Raw genomic sequence first — 21,984 nt, 5'->3', positions numbered from 1 at the left:
ATTCAGTTCAAGCACAAAGTCTAAGTAAAAAAAAAATACTTTTAGAGTCTAGTTGAGGCCCAAACAGTATTACATTCCAAAGCTGGAATTAGTTTTAGTTTATCACATCTTGGAAATGAGACCCAGGAGCTAAATGAAACATTTGTATTGGAATTCAGACTTAGATTGCAATTAAATCTTCAATCCCAAATCAGATGTTTTTTCCCCCGACCTGATGAGAGTAACACACAATTCAGGAAGAACATTAAAAGTGTTTGATACAAACTGAGGAAAAAAATTATTTGAGTTTGTTGTTCGACTTCCATTAGGGTAAACAAATCTCCACTCTCGTATATTACTTAATAAAAAGACAATCAAAATGATCAGCAAGGACTTATAGTGCAATATGTACACAACTCAGTACCAGGAGCCTTCTTTAATATCAGAGTAATTCCATCCCTAAGCCTTCTGTAATACATGGATATTTTAATGCACCACTAGACTCCAATAGCTTGTAAAATACCTTTTTGCTAGAAACATGCAATCTAGGGTTTCCTACTTTTAACTAAAATTGTATTACTATGCCATTAAAGTTTATCATCTTTTCTTTATCTTAGGGTAACTCCTTATATTTAAAAAATGCAGTTTTTGTTTTAAAAACATGTGAGAGAGAGAACGTTTTATTTTCTTTATAAATGATGCCTTGACCGTTTTCTGATTACATGAATAGTCCCCTGCTTTGGCTTTTGTGGAATGGAAATGTTGCCAGTGAGAAAGAGAGCTTTGCCCTAAGTATTATTGAAACAGGGAAAAAAACCCTCAGCCTCATCACAGAGAGACCAGTTGTACAAGTCACCCAGGCCTGAATCCACAAAGGGTCTTGGCCTTGTGACAATGAGCATTGCATACTGCCTATAAGTTAGGTGCCCAGAACATCACAGGAACATCACTGTGATCCACAAAGCCTGAGCGAGGCATAAGGTTGCCAACTTTCTGATTGCACAAAACTGAACACCTCTGCCCGTGCCCTGCCCCTTCTCTGAGGCCCTGCCTCTGCTCACTCCATCCCTCCTCCTCCTGTCACTTGCTCTCTCCCACTCCTCACTCACTTTCACTGCGCTGGGTTGGGGTGCGGGAGGGGGAAGAGTATTCCAACAGAGGGTGCAGGCTTTGGGCTGGGGCCAGGGATGAGGGGTTTGGGGTGCAGGGAGGCTCTGGGCTAGGATAGGGAGTCAGAGTGAAGGGCGGGGTATGGGCTAGAAATGAGGGGTTCAGGGTGCAGGAGAGGGCTTCAGATTGGGGCAGAGAGTTAGAGTCTGGGGGGAGAAGAATTCGAGGGGGCAGTGATGAGGGGTTTGGGGTGCAGGAGGGGCCTCAGTACTGGGGCAGGGTGTTGGGCAAGTGTGGGGTGTGGGCTTCAGGAAGGAGTTTGGGTCCAGGAGGGGGCTCCAGGATGGGGCCAAGGGTTCAGAGTGGTGATGCGGGCTCTGGGGTGGGGCTGGGGATGAGGAATTTGGGATGAAGGAGGGGGTTCTGGGCTGGGACAGGGGGGTGGGGGTGCAGGTGGAGGGCGTTTGGGTGCAGGAGGGGACTTCAGGCTGGGACAGAGGTGCGGGAGGGGGCTCAGGGTGTGAGGTCCCGATGGCGCTTACTGCGGCTCCCATTGGTCACAGCTCCCAGCCACTGGGAGCAACAGAGCCAGCACCAGGGACAGGGGCAGCACACACAGTCTCCGTGGCCACCCATGCGCCATGGGGCTGCAGGGACCTGGTGGTCACTCCCAGCTGCCACGCGGTGCTATGGCAGGCAGGGAGCCTGCCTTAGCCCCACTGCACCTGCAACTGGACTTTTAACCGCCCCCCTCGGCAGTGCTCACCTGAGCCACCAGGGTCTCTTTTTGACTGGGCGTTCTGGTTGAACACCGGACGCTTACGCTATAGGGAGAGAGAGAAGCCTAAGCCAGTGATCCACAAAGGCCAGCAACTAGACATGGAGCCACCTCAGCTAGCCATTGGGAGATGCTGATAAGAGGGGTGTGCCCTCTCATAGAGAAACATGCCCAAGTGTGGGCTACAGCGAGGCACCCAGCTCTGATAGTGATCCACAACTGGGAACTCCTGTCTTGGAATCAGGTAGCTTAGGTGCCTAAGTCATTCCTTTTGAGTACAAGTTAGATGCCAGCTTCACTCCACATGAAATGGGGCTGGAGAGTGGGGGGAGGGAGGGTACCACTGCCCCCCGATAACTTTCAGCCCAACGATTAGCACACTCACCTCGGATGTGGGAGACTCAGGTCTGGTTCCCCATTCCACAAGATGGGGAGAAAGAATTTGAACAGGGCTCTTCCACTTCTCCGGAAAGTGTTCTAACCACTGAGCTATAAGATATTTGGATGTTAGTCTCTCCTGTTGGATCTCCTGCAGCCACGCCACCGAAAGCTACCTGCCCGCCGTGCTTGGGGGGGGGGCCAAAAACAGAGCCACTTCTGATTCAGTTTCAGAGAGAGAGAGAGAGAGAGAGAGAGAGAGATTTGAAATGTTGATTACTATTTTAAGGGAGAAAAAGCTGAAGTTACAGAAGGTGATAGGTCATAAAATAGTACAATAAGCAATAAAAAAAATTATTAGAAACTTAAAATGTGCTGGCAGAGGAAAGAGACAAAGATCAGGCAATAAAAGCCATTTTATTTGAAACTGCAGCATACATACTGCAGGAGGGAGCAAGAGGCACATGTGGCCTAGATCTTGCAGGGTCTCTGATTGTTTCAAGAGTCTTTGGCCACGTCTACACTACGGGATAATATCGAATTAGCTAAAATTGCTTTTATAAAACTGATATTATAAATTCGATTTCATGCAGCCTCACTAGGCACAGTAATTCGGCGTTGTGCGTCCATGGTCCGAGGCTAACGTCGATTTCTGAAGCGTTGCATTGTGGGTAGCTCTTCCGTTAAGTATCCCTAAGTTCCTTGCAGTCTCCCCGCCTTGGAATCTGGGTTCTGATCATGTATTGTCGCGTGGTTTGTGGGTAAATGTCATCATTCATTCCTTCCTCTGGGAAAACATCAGCTGACAATCCTTTCGCGTCGTTTTTCCCTGGATTGCCCTGGCAGACGCCATAGCACGGCAACCATGGAGCCGTTCAGCTTTTTTTTTTTTTTCCGGCACCTTATGTGTACTGGATGCCGCGGACAGAGAGCGATACTCAGCGCTACACAGCAGCATTCACTTGCTTTTGCATGATAGCAGAGATGCGTTACGGTCGTTCTGTACCGTCTCTGCCGGAGAAAACTGGAATGAGATGACGGTTATTTCTCCTCCTCTGTACTGTCCCTGCTATCATGAGTGCCCCTGGCTGAAATCGGCTGGGGCGGCATCGCCAAAGCAAATTGGATTGACTTCACTTGGGACTGAGTCATCCCTCCCTTATGGTTTTCTAAAAAGAGTCAGTCCTGCCTAGATAAGGGGCCAAGTGTATTAGAGGACCGGTGTTCAAGCACAGGCTGCTCCGGTGTCAGTATTCACAGGGGTGCCCTGCAACACCCCACCGTTGTCTTCCTCCTCCCCCAACCTTCCTGGCTGGATACCGTGGCAGTGTCCTGCCATTGTGTCATGAAGTAATAAAGAATGCAGGGAATAGAAACACTGAGTGTTTAGTGACATAAATTGGGGGAGGCAGCTTCCCGGCGCGATGATAGTCCAGCAGACATTTACATGTGTGGGGGAGAGGAGCTCCCAGCATGCTGCTGCTATGACAGTCAGGCAGTACAGAATCTGTTTTTAACAGAGAAGGGAGGGGGCGGAGCCCCCAGGTGCTATGATCGAAGCTGGCTATTAGCCGTTCATGTCCTATCTACTGGGAAGTCAACCGCAATGTTGGCCTCGATGTCAACATATTAGATATTCATGAGGACGGTTACTAGTCCTATTGCACTGTCCCCACGGGAGGGGGAGAGGGGAGGAGCGGATACTGCTCTTTCAGAGCTGCCGCATTGGTACACCAGCATTCGTACACATTAGGGTGACATGAAGTATCAGAAATGATTTTCTCCCTTTTTCTTTCACGGTGGTGGGGGGAGAACTGAGGAGTGTTCCCTGAACACGCCAGACCTGTGTTGAACCTACAGAATTGGGAGCTCAGCAAGAGATAAGCAAATACTTTTCAGAGACTGCTGTGGACTGTGGGATAGCTGGAAGTCCTCAGTACCCCCCTCTCCATGAGCGTCCATTTGAGTCTCTGGCTTCCCGTTTACGCTTGGTCTCGCAGCGCTGTGTATCTTGGAGATTTTTTTTATCAACACTTTGGCATTTCGTGTTCTGTAACAGAGCTCTGATAAACAGATTTGTTTCCCATACAGCGATCAGATCTAGTATCTCCCGTTACGGTCCAGCTGGAGCTCTTTTTGGGATTGAGACTGCATCGCACCCGTGCTGATCAGAGCTCCACGCTGGGCAAACAGGAAAGTAATACAAGTTCTGCGGGGTTCCTTGTTTACCTGCCTGCTGCATCCAGGTTTCAGATTGCTGTCCAGAGCGGTCAGTGGTGCACTGTGGGATACCGCCCAGAGGCCAATAACATCGATTTCCGTCCACACTAACCGTAATCCGATATGTTAATATCAAATTTAGCGCAACTCCTCTCGTCAGGGTGGAGTACAGAAATCGATTTAAAGAGCCCTTTATATCGATATAAAGGGCGTTGTAGTGTGGACGGGTACAGCGTTAAATCGATTTAACGCTCTTTAAATCGATTTAAACGCGTAGTGTAGACCAGGCCTTTGAAGTAGTCACTGGCAGCGCTGCAGCAACAAGCAGCCTAAATGAACAAAGAAAAGCTGGCTATGCCTCATTTGAAAGGTATTCCTGGAAACTTAACTATCAGCACCTTCTGGGATTCTCACCGACCCATGAATTATATTGCAGCTACTCCTTGCAGCAAAAGGCGGTAGTGCAATAGTAACTGTCATAGAAAGAGAAGAGGGATAGATAACTAAAAAGCGTAATTGAAATTCACTACATTTATCGCTCTTATTAACAGACATCCCATCAGATGCATACATTTAATAAAAAATGGTTTTCAGTTGCTTTTTTGGTGCGGGTAAGGGGGAGGATTATTTTTAAACACATTTATTCTTGAAATCATAAAATTGCTGCCAACCAGATACATTTCCTTACTAAAAGGAATCTGTGCTCTAATGTGACAGCAACAAATATTAAACACATCTCAGTCAGTGATATAGTGAGGGATCCACCGTTTCTGGTCCCTTGGAATGCTGATGTGAATTTCAACACCTTTAAAAATATTTCCACAGCACAGACTTTACCTTGCAGTTTTTCACTTCAGCAAAGCACTTAAGTAGATGTTTAAGTTTAGGCACATGCTTATATCCCATTGACTAGAATATTTAAAGCTTAGCACATGCTTCAGTGCTTCACCCTCCACATTGATTGACTCAGCAGTTTCACTGATGTCACTCTGAGTATAAGAATTGCAGAATTAGACCCAGTACAAACCTTCCAGGACCAATTTAAAAAAAAACAAAGATTCCAGTATTCCCAATGTACATCATTAAACAGTGCCCCAAAACAAATAGCTATCACATAGTCCACACCGCAATTTTATAGCCGTGCAGTACCAGCCTCTCAAACCCAAGTCAGCTGACACGGGTCAGATGGGGCTGTTTATTGCAATGTAGACATATGCTTAAGGATGTATCTCATACAGAACATAATGCACGATCATCATGATTGGCCTTTACTGAGCCAGTTGGATTGCAAATGCTACATTTTGTCTCCTCCAGTCTTTGAATCAAGTAACACCTCCTCCTTGACCATTCTAAGCCATTAATACACAATATTTTTGGGTTAATATACATTATATTTTTGAGTTAATGTGGTAAAAAAAATGAATGAACTAGAACACATGAAAAAACTGGAAAAGTGAAATGCATAGTTTTCTGTTACTATTTAAATGAAAATATCTTGGGAATATTCAGGGGATAGCTTGATTGGGTTTTTGTTGTTGTTTATAAACCAATTTAAGGTTGTCATACTTTGTTACATCTAATTTTTTAAAACAAGAGGCAATTTGGAGCGTTTTATAGAATTGAGGCATAGTCAATGCCTGCAGAAAGGGAAGCCAGCACATCCCTTTGACTGCACCGCATCCCGCAGCCCCCATTGGCCTTGAGCAGTGAACCGCAGCCAGTGGGAGCCGCGATTGGCCGAATTTGCAGACGTGGCAGGTAAACAAACTGGTCCGCCAGAGGTTTTCCCTGAACAAGTAGCGGACCAGCTTTGAGAACCACTGATCTAGACCATCCCTGACAGGTGTTTGTCTAACCTGCTCTTAAAAATCTCCAATGATGGAGATTCCACAACCTCCCTAGGCAATTTATTCCAGTGCTTAACCACCCTGACAGCAAGTTTTTCCTAATGTCCAACCTAAACTTCCCTTGCTGCAGTTTAAGCCCATTGCTTCTTGTCCTCTCCTCAAAGGTTATGAACAAATTTTTTTCCTCTTCCTTGTAACAACCTTTCATGTACTTGAAAAAATTATGTCCCCTCTCAGTCTTCTCTTTTCCACAAACCCATTTTTTTCAATCTTCCCTCATGGGTCATGTTTTCTAGACCATTGATCATTTAGTTATTCTTCTCTGAAAGTTAGTCCACATCTTTCCGGAAAGGTGGTGCCAGAACTGGACACAATACTCCAGTTGAGGCCTAATCAGTGCAGAGTAGAGCGGAAGAATTATTTCTCATGTCTTGCCTACAACACTCCTGCTAATACATTCCAGAATGACGTTTGCTTTTTTTGCAACAGTGTTACACTGTTGACTCATATTTAACTTGTGGTCCACTATGACCCCCAGATCCCTTTCCACAGTACTCCTTCCTAGGCTGTCATTTCCCATTTTATTATGTGTGCAACTGATTGTTCCTTCCTAAGTGGAGTACTTTGCATTTGTCCTTATTGAATTTTATCCTATTTACTTCAGACCATTTCAAAATGACCTGGACAAACTGAAGAATTATAATCCTAATCTTCCAAAGCACTTGCAACCCCTCCCATCTTGGTATCGTTCACAAACTTTATACGTGTACTCTCTATGCCATTATCTACATCATTGATGAAGATACTGAACAGAACTGAACCCAGACCTGATCCCTGCTCAACCCCACTTGTTATGCCCTTCCAGCATGACTGAACCACTGATAACTACTCTCTGGGAACCGTTTTCCAACCAGTTATGCACCCACCTTATTAGCAGCTCCATCTAGGTTGCATTTCCCTAGTTTATGAGAAGGTCATGCGAGACAGTATCAAAAGCTTTACTAAAGTCAAGATAAACCATGTCTATGTCCCCCCCATCCACTAGGCTTGTTACCCTGTCAAAGAAAGCTATCAGGTTGGTTAGATATGATTTGTTCTTGACAAATCCATGCTGACTGTTACTTATCATCTTATTATCTTCTAGATGTTTGCAAACTGATCACTTAATTATTTGCTCCATTATCTTTCCAGGTACAAAAGATAAGCCGAGTGGTCTGTAATTTCCCAGATTGTCTTTATTTCCCTTTTTAAAGATTGACGCTATATTTGCCCTTTTCCAGTCTACTGGGATCTTTCCCATCTTCCATGACTTTTCAAAGACAATCACTAATGGTTCAGATATCCCCTCAGTCAGTTCCCTGAGTGTTCTAAGATGCATTTCATCGGGTCCTGGTGACTTGAAGACATCTAACTTGTCTAAGTAATTTTTAGCTTGTTCTTTCCCTATTTTAGCCTCTGATCCTACCTCATTTTCACTGGCATTCACTGTGCAAGATGTCAAATCACCACCAACCTTCTTGATGAAAACCGAAACAAAGAAGTTATTAAGCACCTCTGCCATTTTCACATTTTCTGTTTTTGTTTTTCCCCCCTCATTGAATAATGGGCCTACCCTGTCCTTGGTCTCCCTCTTGCTTCTAAAGTATTTGTAGAATGTTTTCTTGTTACCCTTTATGTGTCTAGCTAGTTTGATCTTGTTTTGTGCCTTGGCCTTTCTAATTTTGTCCCTACATACTTGTGTTATTTGTTTACATTCACCCTTTGTAATTTAATCTAGATTCCACTTTTTGTAGGACTCTTTTTTGACTTATAGATCATTGAAGATCTTCTGGCTAAGCCAGGGTGGTCTCTTGCCATATTTCATATCTTTCCTATGGAGTGGGATACTTTGTTCCTGTGCCCCTAATAATGTCTCTTTGAAAAACTGCCAACTGTCTTCAATTGTTTTTTCCCTTAGACTTGCTTCCATGGGATCTTACTTACCAACTCCCTGAGTTTGCTAAAGTCTGCCGCCTTGAAATCCATTGTCTTTATTTTACTGTTCTCCCTCCGACCATTCCTTAGAATCATGAACACTACCATTTCATGATCACTTTCACCAAAGCTGTCTTCCACTTTCAAAATCTCAACCAATTCCTCCATATTTGTCAAAATCAAATCTAGAACAGCCTCTCCCCTAGTAGCTTTCTCCACCTTCTGAAATAAAAAATTATCTTCAATATATTCCAAGAACTTGTTGGATAATCTGTGCTCTGCTGTTTTATTTTCCCAACAGATGTCTGAGTAGATGAAGTCCCCCATCACCACCAAGTCCTGTGCTTTGGATAATCTTTTTTTTTTTTTAAAAAACTTGAAACACAATTATCTAAAAAAAATAGGAAGATGGATACTTATTTTCAATAAGGAAGATGCAGCATTATGCAGTAAATACAGTGAAGGGCTTTTTAAAAAAAATGTTTAAACTCCTGTAAACATAAGATTTACATATATATATATCTCCATATAAAAAATGTTCATCTTGAACCAGTGCCATTACGCAAGTGGTACCAGGCTTTATTTCTTGGCATTGTCAACTCCATGATTCAAAACTACAACTGCTCTAAAATTTTCCCACTCATACACACTCTCCAGTTCTTTTACTACTTCTGCATTGTTGTGTGTTCTAAATACTCTTAAAGCATCCGATTCAAAAATAAAAGTTTAGTCTGGAAAAACCGTACCTCACAAATTTTTGCCCTGTTTTCTTAAAATCTTAAGTCACAAGATAAACGCCGTCTACTTCTGTCAAGCTTATACTTTGTAGTATTTCAGCAGATTCTGACACATACAGCATATTTTTACTGAAAATAACTGATTTAGTAGTCTTGGAGAGTGTAGTGCCATTTACTCCCCTTAGAAAGGGAGAGCTCTTAAGAGCCAGGTGGATTTGCACCACTGTTTTGAGGCAAAGACCACCATATATCACCTCACAGTACTATACCACAGCACAGCACAGCTTTGCATTCCACACACTCGCCTTTCACCAGCTTTAAATCAATCAGGAGGAAATAGTTTAAACATGAACGAAAGAGGGTAGAACTTTGACTCTGTTTTGTGTTGTAAAAATATGTGTAGATATGCACATTAACCTAGACAATAGCTCAAAGTGATGAACAGCCACCTTTGACAAATCTTTGGTCACATTAATCTATAGCCCCTGGGAAAACACTAGTCCATCTTCCTATGAGTAACCACACTTTTCTGGCCCCTTATAACATTGTTTGCACATTAATATCACATTTCACTGCTACTAGCCCAATGCAGGCATTTGAATAATTAATTACTGAAGTGTAATTAAAATTATACCACTAACTAAACAGGTTGCTTAATAATTTTAAACTTGAGTGCCTAAAGCCAAGCTCCTCAATCCATATAAAAATGGGCTGATTTTCAGAAGTAATAAGCATTGGCAACTTTCATTGGCTTAATTATAGTTTGCACTGTTAAGCATCCACTGATCTGAGCATTAACAGCAGGCATTGGTATAGATATAATATAGCTTCGATTTAATACAGAGTTCTCCTTTGCATTTTTTTTAAACTATACTCCGAGAAAATGAAAAACTAATAAAATTTTAAAAAGACTCTCGAGTCCTTCTTAACCTCCCATCAAGAACCTTAAGATAAAGCACTACACTAGAGTTATGCTGCTTTTCCAATAACTACATGTAAAGGTGAGCTCACCCAAACCCCGCGACTACAAGGGCTAGGCGATGCATCAGAATTTGAACCTAGATCCAGATCTAATTTTCACAGCTGGTCCCCATTTCTGTAACAGGTTGAATAAAACCCCAAATCCCAACATCCTGAGAGTTTGTTTTCAAAATCTGTCTCCAAATTTTGCAACTCAGGTCCTTGTATATCGTGTATATCAAAGCTGCAGCCACATAACAGAAAAAGTGCATTGGGGGAGCAGGGAAACGAGAGCAGGAGTTTAAATGCATACAGCCTCCAGCTGTATTATGGGGTTCATCCACAAGTTATTCAAATTATAGTGGGAGACATGTTTGCCTTATTTCACCCCAGCAACGGTGCCTTCCCCTAAAGCATTCCAAAGTGCTTTACAATTGTTAGGGGCTTTTTAAAATTTTTGACAGCACTGTACAAAGTCTGCTCACAGTAATGTAATAAAAACCAATATTAATTAGGCAAAAACAATTGAGGCCCAGGGTACTTCCTGAATTAATAGCTGGATGGGAGATGGGGTAGCACAAAGTCAAGTTGAGGCCAAAATAACCTCAGTTAGCTATTAATTTCCCAGGAAATAACTTGCACTGAGGTCTTTATTGCTATTAGAACCTGTTCAGAATTTTTTTCAGAAGGAAAGTAAACATTTTCCTCCTGGTGTTGTCATGCCTCCCGAGTGTCGTGGAAATGATTTCTCTGAATAATGCTGATGCTGTTGACCTGGATACTTTTAAAGAACTTACATCCAGTAAAGCAGCAAATCCTATTTTCACATACAAAGACTCTATGTAGGTTACAATACATCAAAATTTTATTCCATTAGAATAGAACAATAATGCTAGCCACTGGGGAAGTATTTGAGCTGTGTTTCTAGTCCAGAAATGTAAACAACTTGAGAAGTTAGTTTGTATTGTTTCAAACAAGGCGATGAGATGTGTGTTCACTTCCACAAACTGGAGCTGACAAGAGTAGGTCAAGGTAAGTCACATCAGAAGACATAGTTAGTGAGGCGTAAATTGGTTAAGGGCATAACAGCTGTATTGTCCCTACTGGGACTTAGGTTAAGTTTAGATGTTCCAACCAAGGGACCTACATTTCCCACACCAAATACACTAGCAGATGAGACAACATAGGTAGCTTCAGAAAGGAAAAGCCACTTTTGATCACCTATACTCTCTCCCCTTCCCTTATGTACAGTGTTAGAACTACCCAACCTCAGGCAGAACCTACGTGGTACAAAGAAGCACAGCAGACTTTCCACTTCAACTGCTGGCACCAGAAGAAAGGAAATGCAGCCGTAGCAATGTGAAAGGTTGATAATTTTTGGATTCTTTCCTCAGTATAAATCCTCCCTTTCACGCCCTTTCCACATACAGAAATGCCTTAAGGAAACTCTTCCCCCATTAATAGGTTTCCAAAACTACAGTGAGACTGATTTTTCATTTGTGTGGGGATGGGGAGATGTAATTACTTTCAACGTGCACTGTTTATCTAAGTCTGCGTTACCAACCCACCTCATTAATGTCTCATAAATCTCACTGACATTTGCAATTTTTCCTTCTTTCAATAAAAATACACATATGCGCTTAGTTCAGCCCAGAGTCCACATCAGCTTCTGCCAATGTTGATGCAGCCACAGGGCTCCACAGTAAAAATTCCACTTGCAGAGGGAGATGAAGTAGCAGTGACAGAAAAGTTGCAATTGTCCCTTGACTGCATGGGGGTGTGTAGGTAGCCAGTGCAGCCCAACTTGTGGGTGCCACTAAAAGATATGCTGACTCTGCACAGTTTGTTAGCAGGCTCAGAAAATCCCCTCACGGGAGAGCAGGCAACGGCAACCCCACCTTCTCCACTCAAGATGAATCCCTTGTCCTTTCTGGTGCCAGAGATAATTGACATCTTCCAGTATCCACATCAGTGGAACTACCCATGTTCTTTAATATTTATCACTTTCATAGCTGCTAGGATTTGAATTGCTCTTTTAGGCCCCGATCCTCAAATTTAAAACATGTGAGCAGGCCCCTGCATCTCGAGTCCCTTTGAAGCCAGTGGGGTGCTATCAATTGCATGACTGGGGCCTCAACTCTCTTCATTTCCACAGTTTCACTGGTGAGCAATGCAGAGCTCTCAGAGCTTTAAACACTAGTCTGTCAACGCTATTTCTATTGCAAAAGTGTTTTCCTTTTTCAACGCTCTGCCTTTCTGCATGGTCCAGCCCCCTTTTTAATGTGGCTGCTGCTTTTTTAGATGCTTTAGTACCTGGATTTTTACACTACTGATTTTATGCTGGTTTGTTCCTGTTCCTATTGTTTTAACTGTGAAGTGCTCCAAGTACCTCAGCTGGCAGAGATGATGCTTTAAGAAGTAAAATAATTACGTAAGATTATCATACAGTTAAACAATTGTAATGGGCACCTAGCTCTCCAGACAAAGCGAGTGTGCTCCCTATTCTACAGTTAGCAACTAAGGGATCTGCAGCATTTTTAACTCCTACCCCACTTTCAACTTACTGAATTCATGGCTTCCGGATAAATACATGTACTATGAAGAAATTCTAGTTACAATGCTCCAAGAGAGCAGCAATTGTTAATGAAATGTATTATTTGCAGTCTGTTAACACTAACAGTGTGGTAGGTGCTATCCAAACATACCATAAAGAAGCCCCCTGCCCAAATGTTTTTTTCAGACATTAGTATAAACATAAAAAAAGACAAATCGAGGTGATTTGGGACATTTTTGTAGTATAACTCAAAGATAGCTTTGATTTTAAAATGGACTTTGGCTTGCCCATTAATCACCAATAAAATCTGAGCCCTTTGGAATTAAAACAAATTAGAATGGCCAAGATTGAGGTTTAAAAATTGGCCATTGCATATGAAAAGTATTTTTTTCCAATCAGTTTCACAAGAATTTTTATTTCATGCCAAATAATGTAATTGCATTCAAGTGGGAACAGATTGTAAGCAACTTTGGTTTGTTTTTTTAAATGTATGTTATTTAATTTTTATTATCAATTTTCTGATAATCAGTACCATAATTCCTTTTAAAAGATACAGGGCCCAGTTCTGCAGTCCTTATTCACATGGGTTCCGATTCAAGAAAACTTCCATTTTTAGGGCCAATACTTATACATGTGGTTAACTTTAAGTCCTTTCCTGGATTGGGGCTCTGTTGTACCACTGAATCATGCTATAGTCCTACAGAGTATTTGAAAAGTATGTATTACTCAGCGTGAGTAAGGATTGCACAGTATGCAAAACAGTATTAAGAACAAGACAAGGAATGCAGGTAACATACCAATACTATATATTGATGCCTATGAGATCCACATAGGACCTGCATTAGGGGAACAAGAGGACCTCAAGATCATATGGTAAACTCTAATACAAATGCATTCTCCTGAAGGATTATTGATGGGGGAAAAAGGAAAGAAAAGAACAAAATCCAATATCAGTGCTCCTCCACAAGACCTGGGAAGATAAAGCAAGTCAGCAGGACTGTATTTTGGAGATGCTTAACTGCTTTGCTCCACATTTTAAAGAAAATGTATTATTTTTATTGTCAACAGCTTCTTCAACAGTCATAACATCCAGTATTTTTCAAAGCCATTTCTGAAGGAGAATTTGTGTCTTTCCATTTCAAACAGGATTACTTTTTAGTGACCATCAGTGCTGCTAAAAGCAGCTTTTTAAAAACTCCCTTATTTGCAGCCTCAAGGTTTTCATTAGGGCCCGTTTAAAAAAAAAATCTGTCAAAAATTAGGTTTTCAAGTAACACTAATTTTTCATGAAAGGAGTCTGCTTTCCACAGCAAATTTTTCACTTCTCAATCAAAAAAGTCTAACACCAAAAAATCAAAAATTATTCAGAATTATGCTCTGGTTCCACTTGAAAGTTGCCGTTTCATGGCAATGAGTACTGGATGCCTCATGCCTTCATCCTTCTCCATGGATCAGGCTACCCAGCTAGACCATATCTCCTATGACTCACCACAACAAGAGAAGAGACCATAGTGCATCATAGAAGATGTGCTCTTGCCAGAGAGCCTGGCCTATAGAGAAGAGTGGGGACAGATCTCCTCCAAACTACAACTCACATGAGGCACCACAACTGTACTTCCAAATAAAAATGCTCAGTGGTCAGCTGAAAGTTTTCGCGTTTTCTATTTTCTACCAATAAGTTCAATCTTTCTGTGGAAGAAAACCTTATTGTCCAATGAGCTCTCACTAGTATTGTTTAGTATCAGAGGGGTAGCCGTGTTAGTCTGTACCCACAAAAACAACAAGGAGTCCAGCAGCACCTAAAATACTAACAGATTTATTTGGGCCTAAGTTTTTGTGGGTAAAAAACCTCACTTCTTCAGATGCATGGAGTGAAAGTTACAGATGCAGGCGTTATATAATGACACATGAAGAGACGGGAGTTACCTCACAAGTGGAGAACCAGTGTTGACAGGCCAATTCAATCAGGGTGGATGTAGTCCACTCCCAATAATAGATGAGGAGGTGTCAATTACAGGAGAGGCAAAGCTGCTTTTGTAATGAGCCAGCCACTCCCAGTCTCTATTCAAGCCCAAATTAATGGTGTTAAATTTGCAAATTAATTTTAGTTCTGCTGTTTCTCTTTGAAGTCTGTTTCTGAAGTTTTTTTGTTCAAAGAATAGTTACTTTTAAATCTGTTACAGAAGGTCCAGGGAGATTGAAGTGTTCAGCTACTGGCTTTTGTATGTTACCATTCCTGAGTCCATTTATTCTTTTACGTAGGGACTGTCCGGTTTGGCCAATGTACATGGCAGAGGGCCATTGCTGGCACATGATGGCATATATCACATTAGTAGACGTGCAGGTGAACGAGTCCCTGATGGTGTGGCTGATGTGGTTGGGTCCTCTGATGGTGTCACTAGAGTAGATATGGGGACAGAGTAGGCAACGAGATTTGCTACAGGGATTGGTTCCCGGGTTGGTGTTTCTGTGGTGTGGTATGTAGTTGCTAGTGAGTATTTGCTTCAGGTTGGGGGGTTGTTTGTAAGCGAGGACTGGCCTGCCTCCCAAGGTCTGTGAGAGTGAGGGATTGTTTTCCAGAATAGGTTGTAGATTGTTGATGCGCTGGAGAGGTTTTAGCTGGGGGCTGTACATGATAGCCAGTAGTGTTCTGTTATTTTTATAGCACTTAAGTCTGTGCTAGGCAATTTGCTTGCTTCCCACCACAGAAGGTTTAATCCTGCACACCCCTACTACACATAGCACCTATTATGGTAGTATTCCTTCTTCAATTTCACTACTTACAAAAATACGCAATACACCTGGAATAGCAGGGAGGGATAGCAGGGAGGGATGAGTTTTGATAAGGTTGTTGCAGTTTTTCCAAAAGAAAATATTTTTGGAATCTTCATTCCACAATAAATTATGACTTTTCATCCCAATTTGAAATTCCATTTGCTGATTAGCTCTAATCAAAACAATGGTTAACTGAAAAGCCCCTCTATGCTCTCCTAGGGAACAGAGCTAATATCAGAACAATAAATGGCAATGATGTCCTGTAACAGCATGTGCTGACTCAGGAACTAACTCAGCACCTTGTCACTCAATTCACCACCAGTTTACATTAATTGAGTTCCAACTGAAAGACAAGGAGTTGGCAGAGGAAGTCAATTAATGGAGTGGAGATCTTGCTGAGGGGCTAACAGCGTGGAAGACTCCCCAGAAGCTAGGGCTATATAAGCAAACAGGAAGTTCCTGAAGGAGATAGAGAGATTAAGGAAGGGAGAGGTAGGGAGGATTGGCTGCTGCTATTACTCTACGGTACCCCAGAAGCAAGTGGAGAAGCGGACCACGGATTGTAAACCTATATATAACAAAGCACAGTGGTGGTTAAAGCAGCAAAGAGTCCTGTGGCACCTTATAGACTAACAGACGTTTTGGAGCATGAGCTTTCGTGGGTGAATACCCACTTCGCTGGATACATGCATCCGACGAAATGGGTATTCACCCACAAAAGTTCATGCTCCAAAACGTCTGTTAGTCTATAAGATGCCACAGGACTCTTTGCTGCTTTTACAGATCCAGACTAACACAGCTACCCCTCTGATACTTGAGTGGTGGTTAAGAAGAGCTGAAGTGATTGTGATCAGTTACTGAGGCTGGAATGTACTCTCAGGAGACAACCCAGGAAAGAATCTAATTCAGAAAAGCCTTTAGTATGAGCTCAAGTGCTTTCCTGAACAGGAGAATCAGGGCCTAAATGACTACTACTTAATTACGATAGTAATAGAACAATTTATGTTTAATGGGGACAGCTTCTGCCAGCATCAAATCGTCACTTTGCATGAGACACATATGAAATCCTACCATCCAGATATACAGTGCAGAAGTTGCCAAAGTCTAAGAAGAAAGTTCAAATGCTGTGGATATCATTTTCATTGAGTGTACTATGTTACTTTAAAAAAAAAATTCAGACACTTTCTTTAGTTACCTCTTCTCTTAATTGGGACAGGCCACATAACCCTGTCTCAACTAAAATAACAGTATAGTAAGAGAAGAATTTCTGCCCCAAAGTCATCAGGAGAGGGCAAAGCATGTTTTCAGAGCTCTTTTCCCCCAGCATACCCACAAAAAAGGCATCCGTAATGTGAAGAGAGACCATTCAAAACTACTGGCACTGATGCAAACCCCTGACATGATTGAAAGAGGGAAGGACTTCACTTTGGCCCCTCTTTCCTGCAGTTATGTGCAGGACACAAATGCAGGGAGGGGCAAGCCATCTATAGCTGTAGAAGAGATGCAGTAGTTGCTGCTGCTGCGCATCCTCCTATAGGCATTATGCTTGCCATTTGTCTTCACTTGTATAATTTCCCTAGGCCAGTACGTCCCCGCCGCTTCCAGCGGCTCCCATTGGCCTGGAGCAGCGAACCGCGGCCAGTGGGAGCCACGATTGGCCTGACCTGTGGATGCAGCTGGTCAACAAACCAGCCCGGCCCGCCAGGGGCTTTCCCTACACAAGCGGCATCCCAAGTTTGGGAAACACTGCTCTAGGTATTCCTGTTGGAGCAATACACCTCTCTCCCCACATATACACAACACAACCAGAGCCACAATTGAGAACTAAGGTCCAAACTGGTTTATTCATCCCTTCCAAAAAGGAATCCAATTAAAATTTTAAAGTAGGTCAAAATTTGGGCTAAGCTCTCCACTCCCTCGCCCCCGCTATTTAAATTTTCTAACGCTACCCGATTAGCCATTTATAGTTCAGTGTTTCTACATTCTCAATTGCATTAAGAGACCATTCACATTTGCTGATTTCTCTACTTTCCTGGTTGGTTGCCAGGAAAGCAGAGCTGAATTAGGCTTTATCCTCATTTTAAGATTCCATATTACTAGGCTGTTGTACTGTATCCTAACTTCTACACAATGTTCAATACTGAGTTCTGCCCATTCTCCTCTCCTAAATGTTCTGTTCATCTCCTTTTCCAACTGCAGAGACTGCTCTAAGCTGCGCCAGTCGCCCCCCGGGAGCTGCTACCACAGTTAGGGATAGCCAGAGTAGAGACGAAAACACCAGACAAGTCCAGCAGGTTGACAGTGGAAATGCTACAGAAGCTGTAGCTCACTAGAGGATTCCATCTGGGCAGGGAAGGCCCCCCACAAGCTGGATCAGACAGACAGTTTTAGAATGGCTTTGCACTGCTGATTCAGGGACATTCATATATTTTATGTCTTTAATTTCTATATTTTTGGAGAAACAAGAATAAAGTGAAATTGCCCAGAACTAGAAATGTCAGCATCTGAACCTAGTCTGGTTCCAAGTAAGTTTGGATATGCAGGCCTCACTGAGACAAACATAGGGGGAACAAGTATGCTGCTGCTGTTTGACTGGGGAGAGTTTCCTGCAAGCTGTCAAGTCAGCCCCTTTTCCCCAGAAATGGAGAGCCAGAGGTGTATTGCTGGGTTTATCTCAGGGTAAGTGCAAGGGTTCTCTACCAACAAGCCAGCTGAAATTGAAGGAGCAAAGAAACAGAGCATAGAAAGGCAAACTTTGACAAGGTAGCACAGGATTGCAGGTCTACTCAAGAAATTAGGCCTCAAAGGTGGGCCACAGGTTGTTTGAGGGTAAGTGCATTCTCAACTATATTTTAAGCTTTGAGATTCTGGCATGAACTAATGAAGTTCTGTCTCTGGAGAGTGACAGGAACATAGAGCTAATATTAAATCAGAAGAGGGGAGCTGTTAGAGATTGAATTGTTAAAATGATATACACTGACTTCAGTGGATATTAAAATAAGAGCTAGTCAAGGTAAGCATTTTTTTTTTTTTAAAAAAAGGTTCATTTATTTAAAAAAAATAATCAGTTTTTCTATAGAAAAAGCAAAAAGGATATGAAAAAGGGAAGAGACAAAAACAAAAAACCAGAAAACCAAAAAGTCCTTTTTATTGAAAGACAGGAAACTTTGATCAGAATGCAAAATTTGGTTTAAAAGTCATTTTTCATCATAAGTAGGTTTGAAGACAAAATTTCAAACTACTTCTAATTAGAAAAGACTGATGAGATTGGTACCTGAGGGGCATAGCACGGTTATCCTTACTAGGTTTACTATGAGGTTGGCAAACAGTAATGGATCATGGGGGGAAATTACTAAATCACAAAATTATATTTTAAGCGGAGATATTAAAATAGCTTGCAGTTTTATTTTGCCTGCAGGCAAAATTATCACACTCATTTTTTGTTTTAGAACATAAACAGCAGATATTGAAGTATAATATGCTAAGGCCTGGTCTACACTGGAGAGGAGGCGGTGTCGATGTAAGATACGAAGACTTCAGCTACGGGAATATTGTAGCTGAAAACGTATCTTATTCCGACTTACCTCCCATTCTTAAGGCATGCGATCAACGGCGGTGGCTCCGCCATCAGCTCCGCTGCCGCCACTCACTGCGGTGGAGTTCCGGAGTCGATGAGGAGCACGTTTGGGGATCTCTACATTGCGTCTCAACGAGACGCGATATATCTATCCCCGATAAATCGATCGCTACCTGCTGATACGGCGGGTAGTCTGGACGTACCCAGAGTATCACAAGCTCTCTCTTGAGACAGCCCTCCAAAACAGTTTGTGGATATTACAGACCCATGCTATTCTTCCCTGATCAATTAATTTAATATCTGGTATGAAGAGACACATTCTTCAAACACACCATTCACACCAAGCTATGGAATCAATTACACATGCAAGAACAGTACCTCCTCTCTGGCTTGGTTCTGTGCCTTTGAGAATGCCGGCTGCCTCTCAATGTTCCTCTGTGCAGATGGCTGTCATTGCGGCCGGTGGAGGAAACTGAAGCCCAAAGACCTCTCTGAAGCTGCTCCTCGTTTCTGTGAAGTGGCACGGATGTACGGATGGCAGAGATGACATGGACAGAATAAGGGATCAATGGATCTTCACGACGGTGGGAATGCTGGGGTGCAAGGGTTCTTTCCAAGGTTGGATACGGTTGCCCCAGTCTAGAATAAGCCCTGTCATGGTAATAGCCTGGGAGGCAGGGCCGGGTTTGCTCCATCACCCCACCACTGCAACTTCGAGAGCAAGCAGACCAGGGGCCCCAACTGCCCCATATGCCTGGGATTCCTGCACTGCTGTCTTCAGAACTTTGTTCTTCTATCCTCTGGGGAACCTGAGGACAAAGATGAACAGAATTAGGGTAACTAAAAATTACACTGCAATATAAAGGAAAGCTATACTTTGGCTTTTAAAAGCCATTGAACCCATGCTGACTGAGAGCTGATTAATTTATATTTATTCAGACGCTATGTCAGACATTTGCTTCACTCTGCTAGCACAAGGTAGCATCCCTCTTAGAACCATCAACCCTTCAGACTAAAAGTTGTTTTTGGACTTTCTGGACAGGGCTGGATTTCCCTTTGGCCTCCATGGTGGAAAATGCTGCTCAGTGCAAAGTTCAGAAGCGTGGAGATGGAAAACTATTTTTTTCCTCCACACCAACAGCAAAGTCAGATAGGAGGGGAAATTAGTTAAATAAAAAAACCTCAAGTCACTTACCACACAGTGACTGAAAGACAAGATTGTGGCTTACATGACATTTCAGACTGAACTTTTTACAGAAGCAGCAAAACCAAAGACGACAAGAAAGCTGCATTACTGAAAAAGTGCACTATATCCTCTTCTTTTTCTATTAATCCAATCTGCTATGGGCTGGATTTTAATCTTACAACTTCAGAAGCAGGTCAGGAACTGGATTATTAATCTACTTCTGTGTTGTTCAGAGAGAGAAATAAGATGATGCAGCTTATTCTTCCTCATGTTTATAGCTATCTTTTCGGTAATGTGCTCTGACTGGCTGAGGGGGTTTGCAGTTCAAGCAGCTGCACAGTCTATTCCCTGCTCACCTGCATGGCATGAGTAGCAGCAGACAGCCCAGGCCTGTTCTTCCTCATGTGCAGCGTCTAGCAATGAGGATAGCCTGTGCAGGGCAGTAATGGGTTTCCTAATTCCTCTGTATGGCCCAGGGTCATGACTGAGACCTTTTAGTACTGGGTTGAGTATTTCATATTTGAAATTCAAGAGTTAAGGCATTTTGATTAGACATAGTTCATGACAAGTTTATTTGCTCTTAATGGATGAGCCTTTAGTCTTCTAATCAACTGTCCAAGGCAAATACTTATGGTTATGGATATTCAGAAGTCTTTTTTTACACAAATATCTTGTAATGTTTGCTGAAACTTGTTGTTTCAGGTAACATTCCTGTCAATAAATTTGTTCACTGGTCTATCCACTGAACAAGAATACAAGAACCACACACTCCAAAGAACATTTCACTGGGAATGGTAAAGATGGAATAGTCTGAATAATTTTTTATACTCTTTCATGTACAAATATGCAGCCATCTCATATCTTTAAAAGATAGACTCACAGATCTCTCTCTAAGTCACATTTTCTTTTCAAAGGATGGCCTCTTAATAACCTAACTGCCATTAATGGTTTTGTTCCATGCATCATTATGTGTAGGGGAGAGATTAACAACTAAATATTTGTCTCCAGCCAAAGTCTGCTTGAACTGCAAACCCCCTCAGCCAGTCAGAGCACATTACCGAAAAGATAGCTATAAACATGGGAAGGCTTTAGTGGAACGTGGTTTGCAAATATGGCTTGAATACACTACTACAAAATGAAAACCCAAGCCAGAACAGGGTTTGTGGTGGACTATGTAACTGTCAGCTGTGGTTTATATAATCTGAAACATTCCCCCCCTCCGAGGTTCTTCTCACTCTTTCATCACCAACCACATTAAAAAAAAAACCCTGCATTTAATTGTAACTAGCAAATAATAAAAAGCATCTGTATTAATGTGATGTTTCTGCAATGTTACTTAGAAAACAGGAGCAGATGTCTCTGTATTTAATATTTCTTTTTCCATGGGTAGCCCATTTGGCATCAGCCTATTAAATTCAATTGTCTGTACAACCAAATAACTACATAATGTTGAAATTATGAACAATATGCAACAAGGTACTGGTTTCTGGCAGTTATATTTGCATCTATTTCCAATAATAGAAAAGCACTGGCTTATAATATGACCAAACAACTAAATCATTCATCAGTTTTCAGTTTCTTCACTGAACACTTACTATTTATATATAAACACTGAGTTAACACAGCACTATCATAAATATAAAACTGCCACATGTTAGATTAAGATAATCATCCATCATCTTTCTTGCACTCGGCCCTAGTTTGCAGTGAAATTTCCTTGTCATGGAAGTAAACGTTCATTCTCATCAGAAACATCAAATTTAATTTGTCTGGATTGCTTAGTCATCATTTTTATGGGGATTCACTGCAACTTTTTGCAAAGCCACAGGCATTCATCCAGGCAATGATTAGAATCTATCAGTTTGCAAACAAGCTCAAACAACCACTTAAAAATGAACCATTATGTTCC

The 21,984-nt window shown here is 42.1% G+C and overlaps 1 protein-coding gene across 1 annotated transcript in view; it reads right to left on the bottom strand.

Annotated features, from left to right (window-relative positions):
- THSD4 (thrombospondin type 1 domain containing 4) overlaps nt 1–19,670 on the bottom strand; it is a 610,875-nt gene extending 591,205 nt beyond the window's left edge. The window contains exon 1 of the mRNA XM_075069580.1: nt 19,268–19,670. Within this exon, the coding sequence (XP_074925681.1) occupies nt 19,268–19,584 (317 nt within the window). The 5' untranslated portion in view covers nt 19,585–19,670. The remainder of the gene's footprint in view (nt 1–19,267) is intronic.
- Nucleotides 19,671–21,984: the final 2,314 nt, after the last annotated feature.

This window comes from Chelonoidis abingdonii, chromosome 9 (assembly GCF_003597395.2).
Source record: "Chelonoidis abingdonii isolate Lonesome George chromosome 9, CheloAbing_2.0, whole genome shotgun sequence".
NCBI classification, from domain to species: Eukaryota; Metazoa; Chordata; order Testudines; family Testudinidae; genus Chelonoidis; species Chelonoidis abingdonii.
The sequence above is the reverse complement of the archived record's forward strand: the minus strand, read 5'-3'. Positions and strand labels throughout refer to the sequence as shown.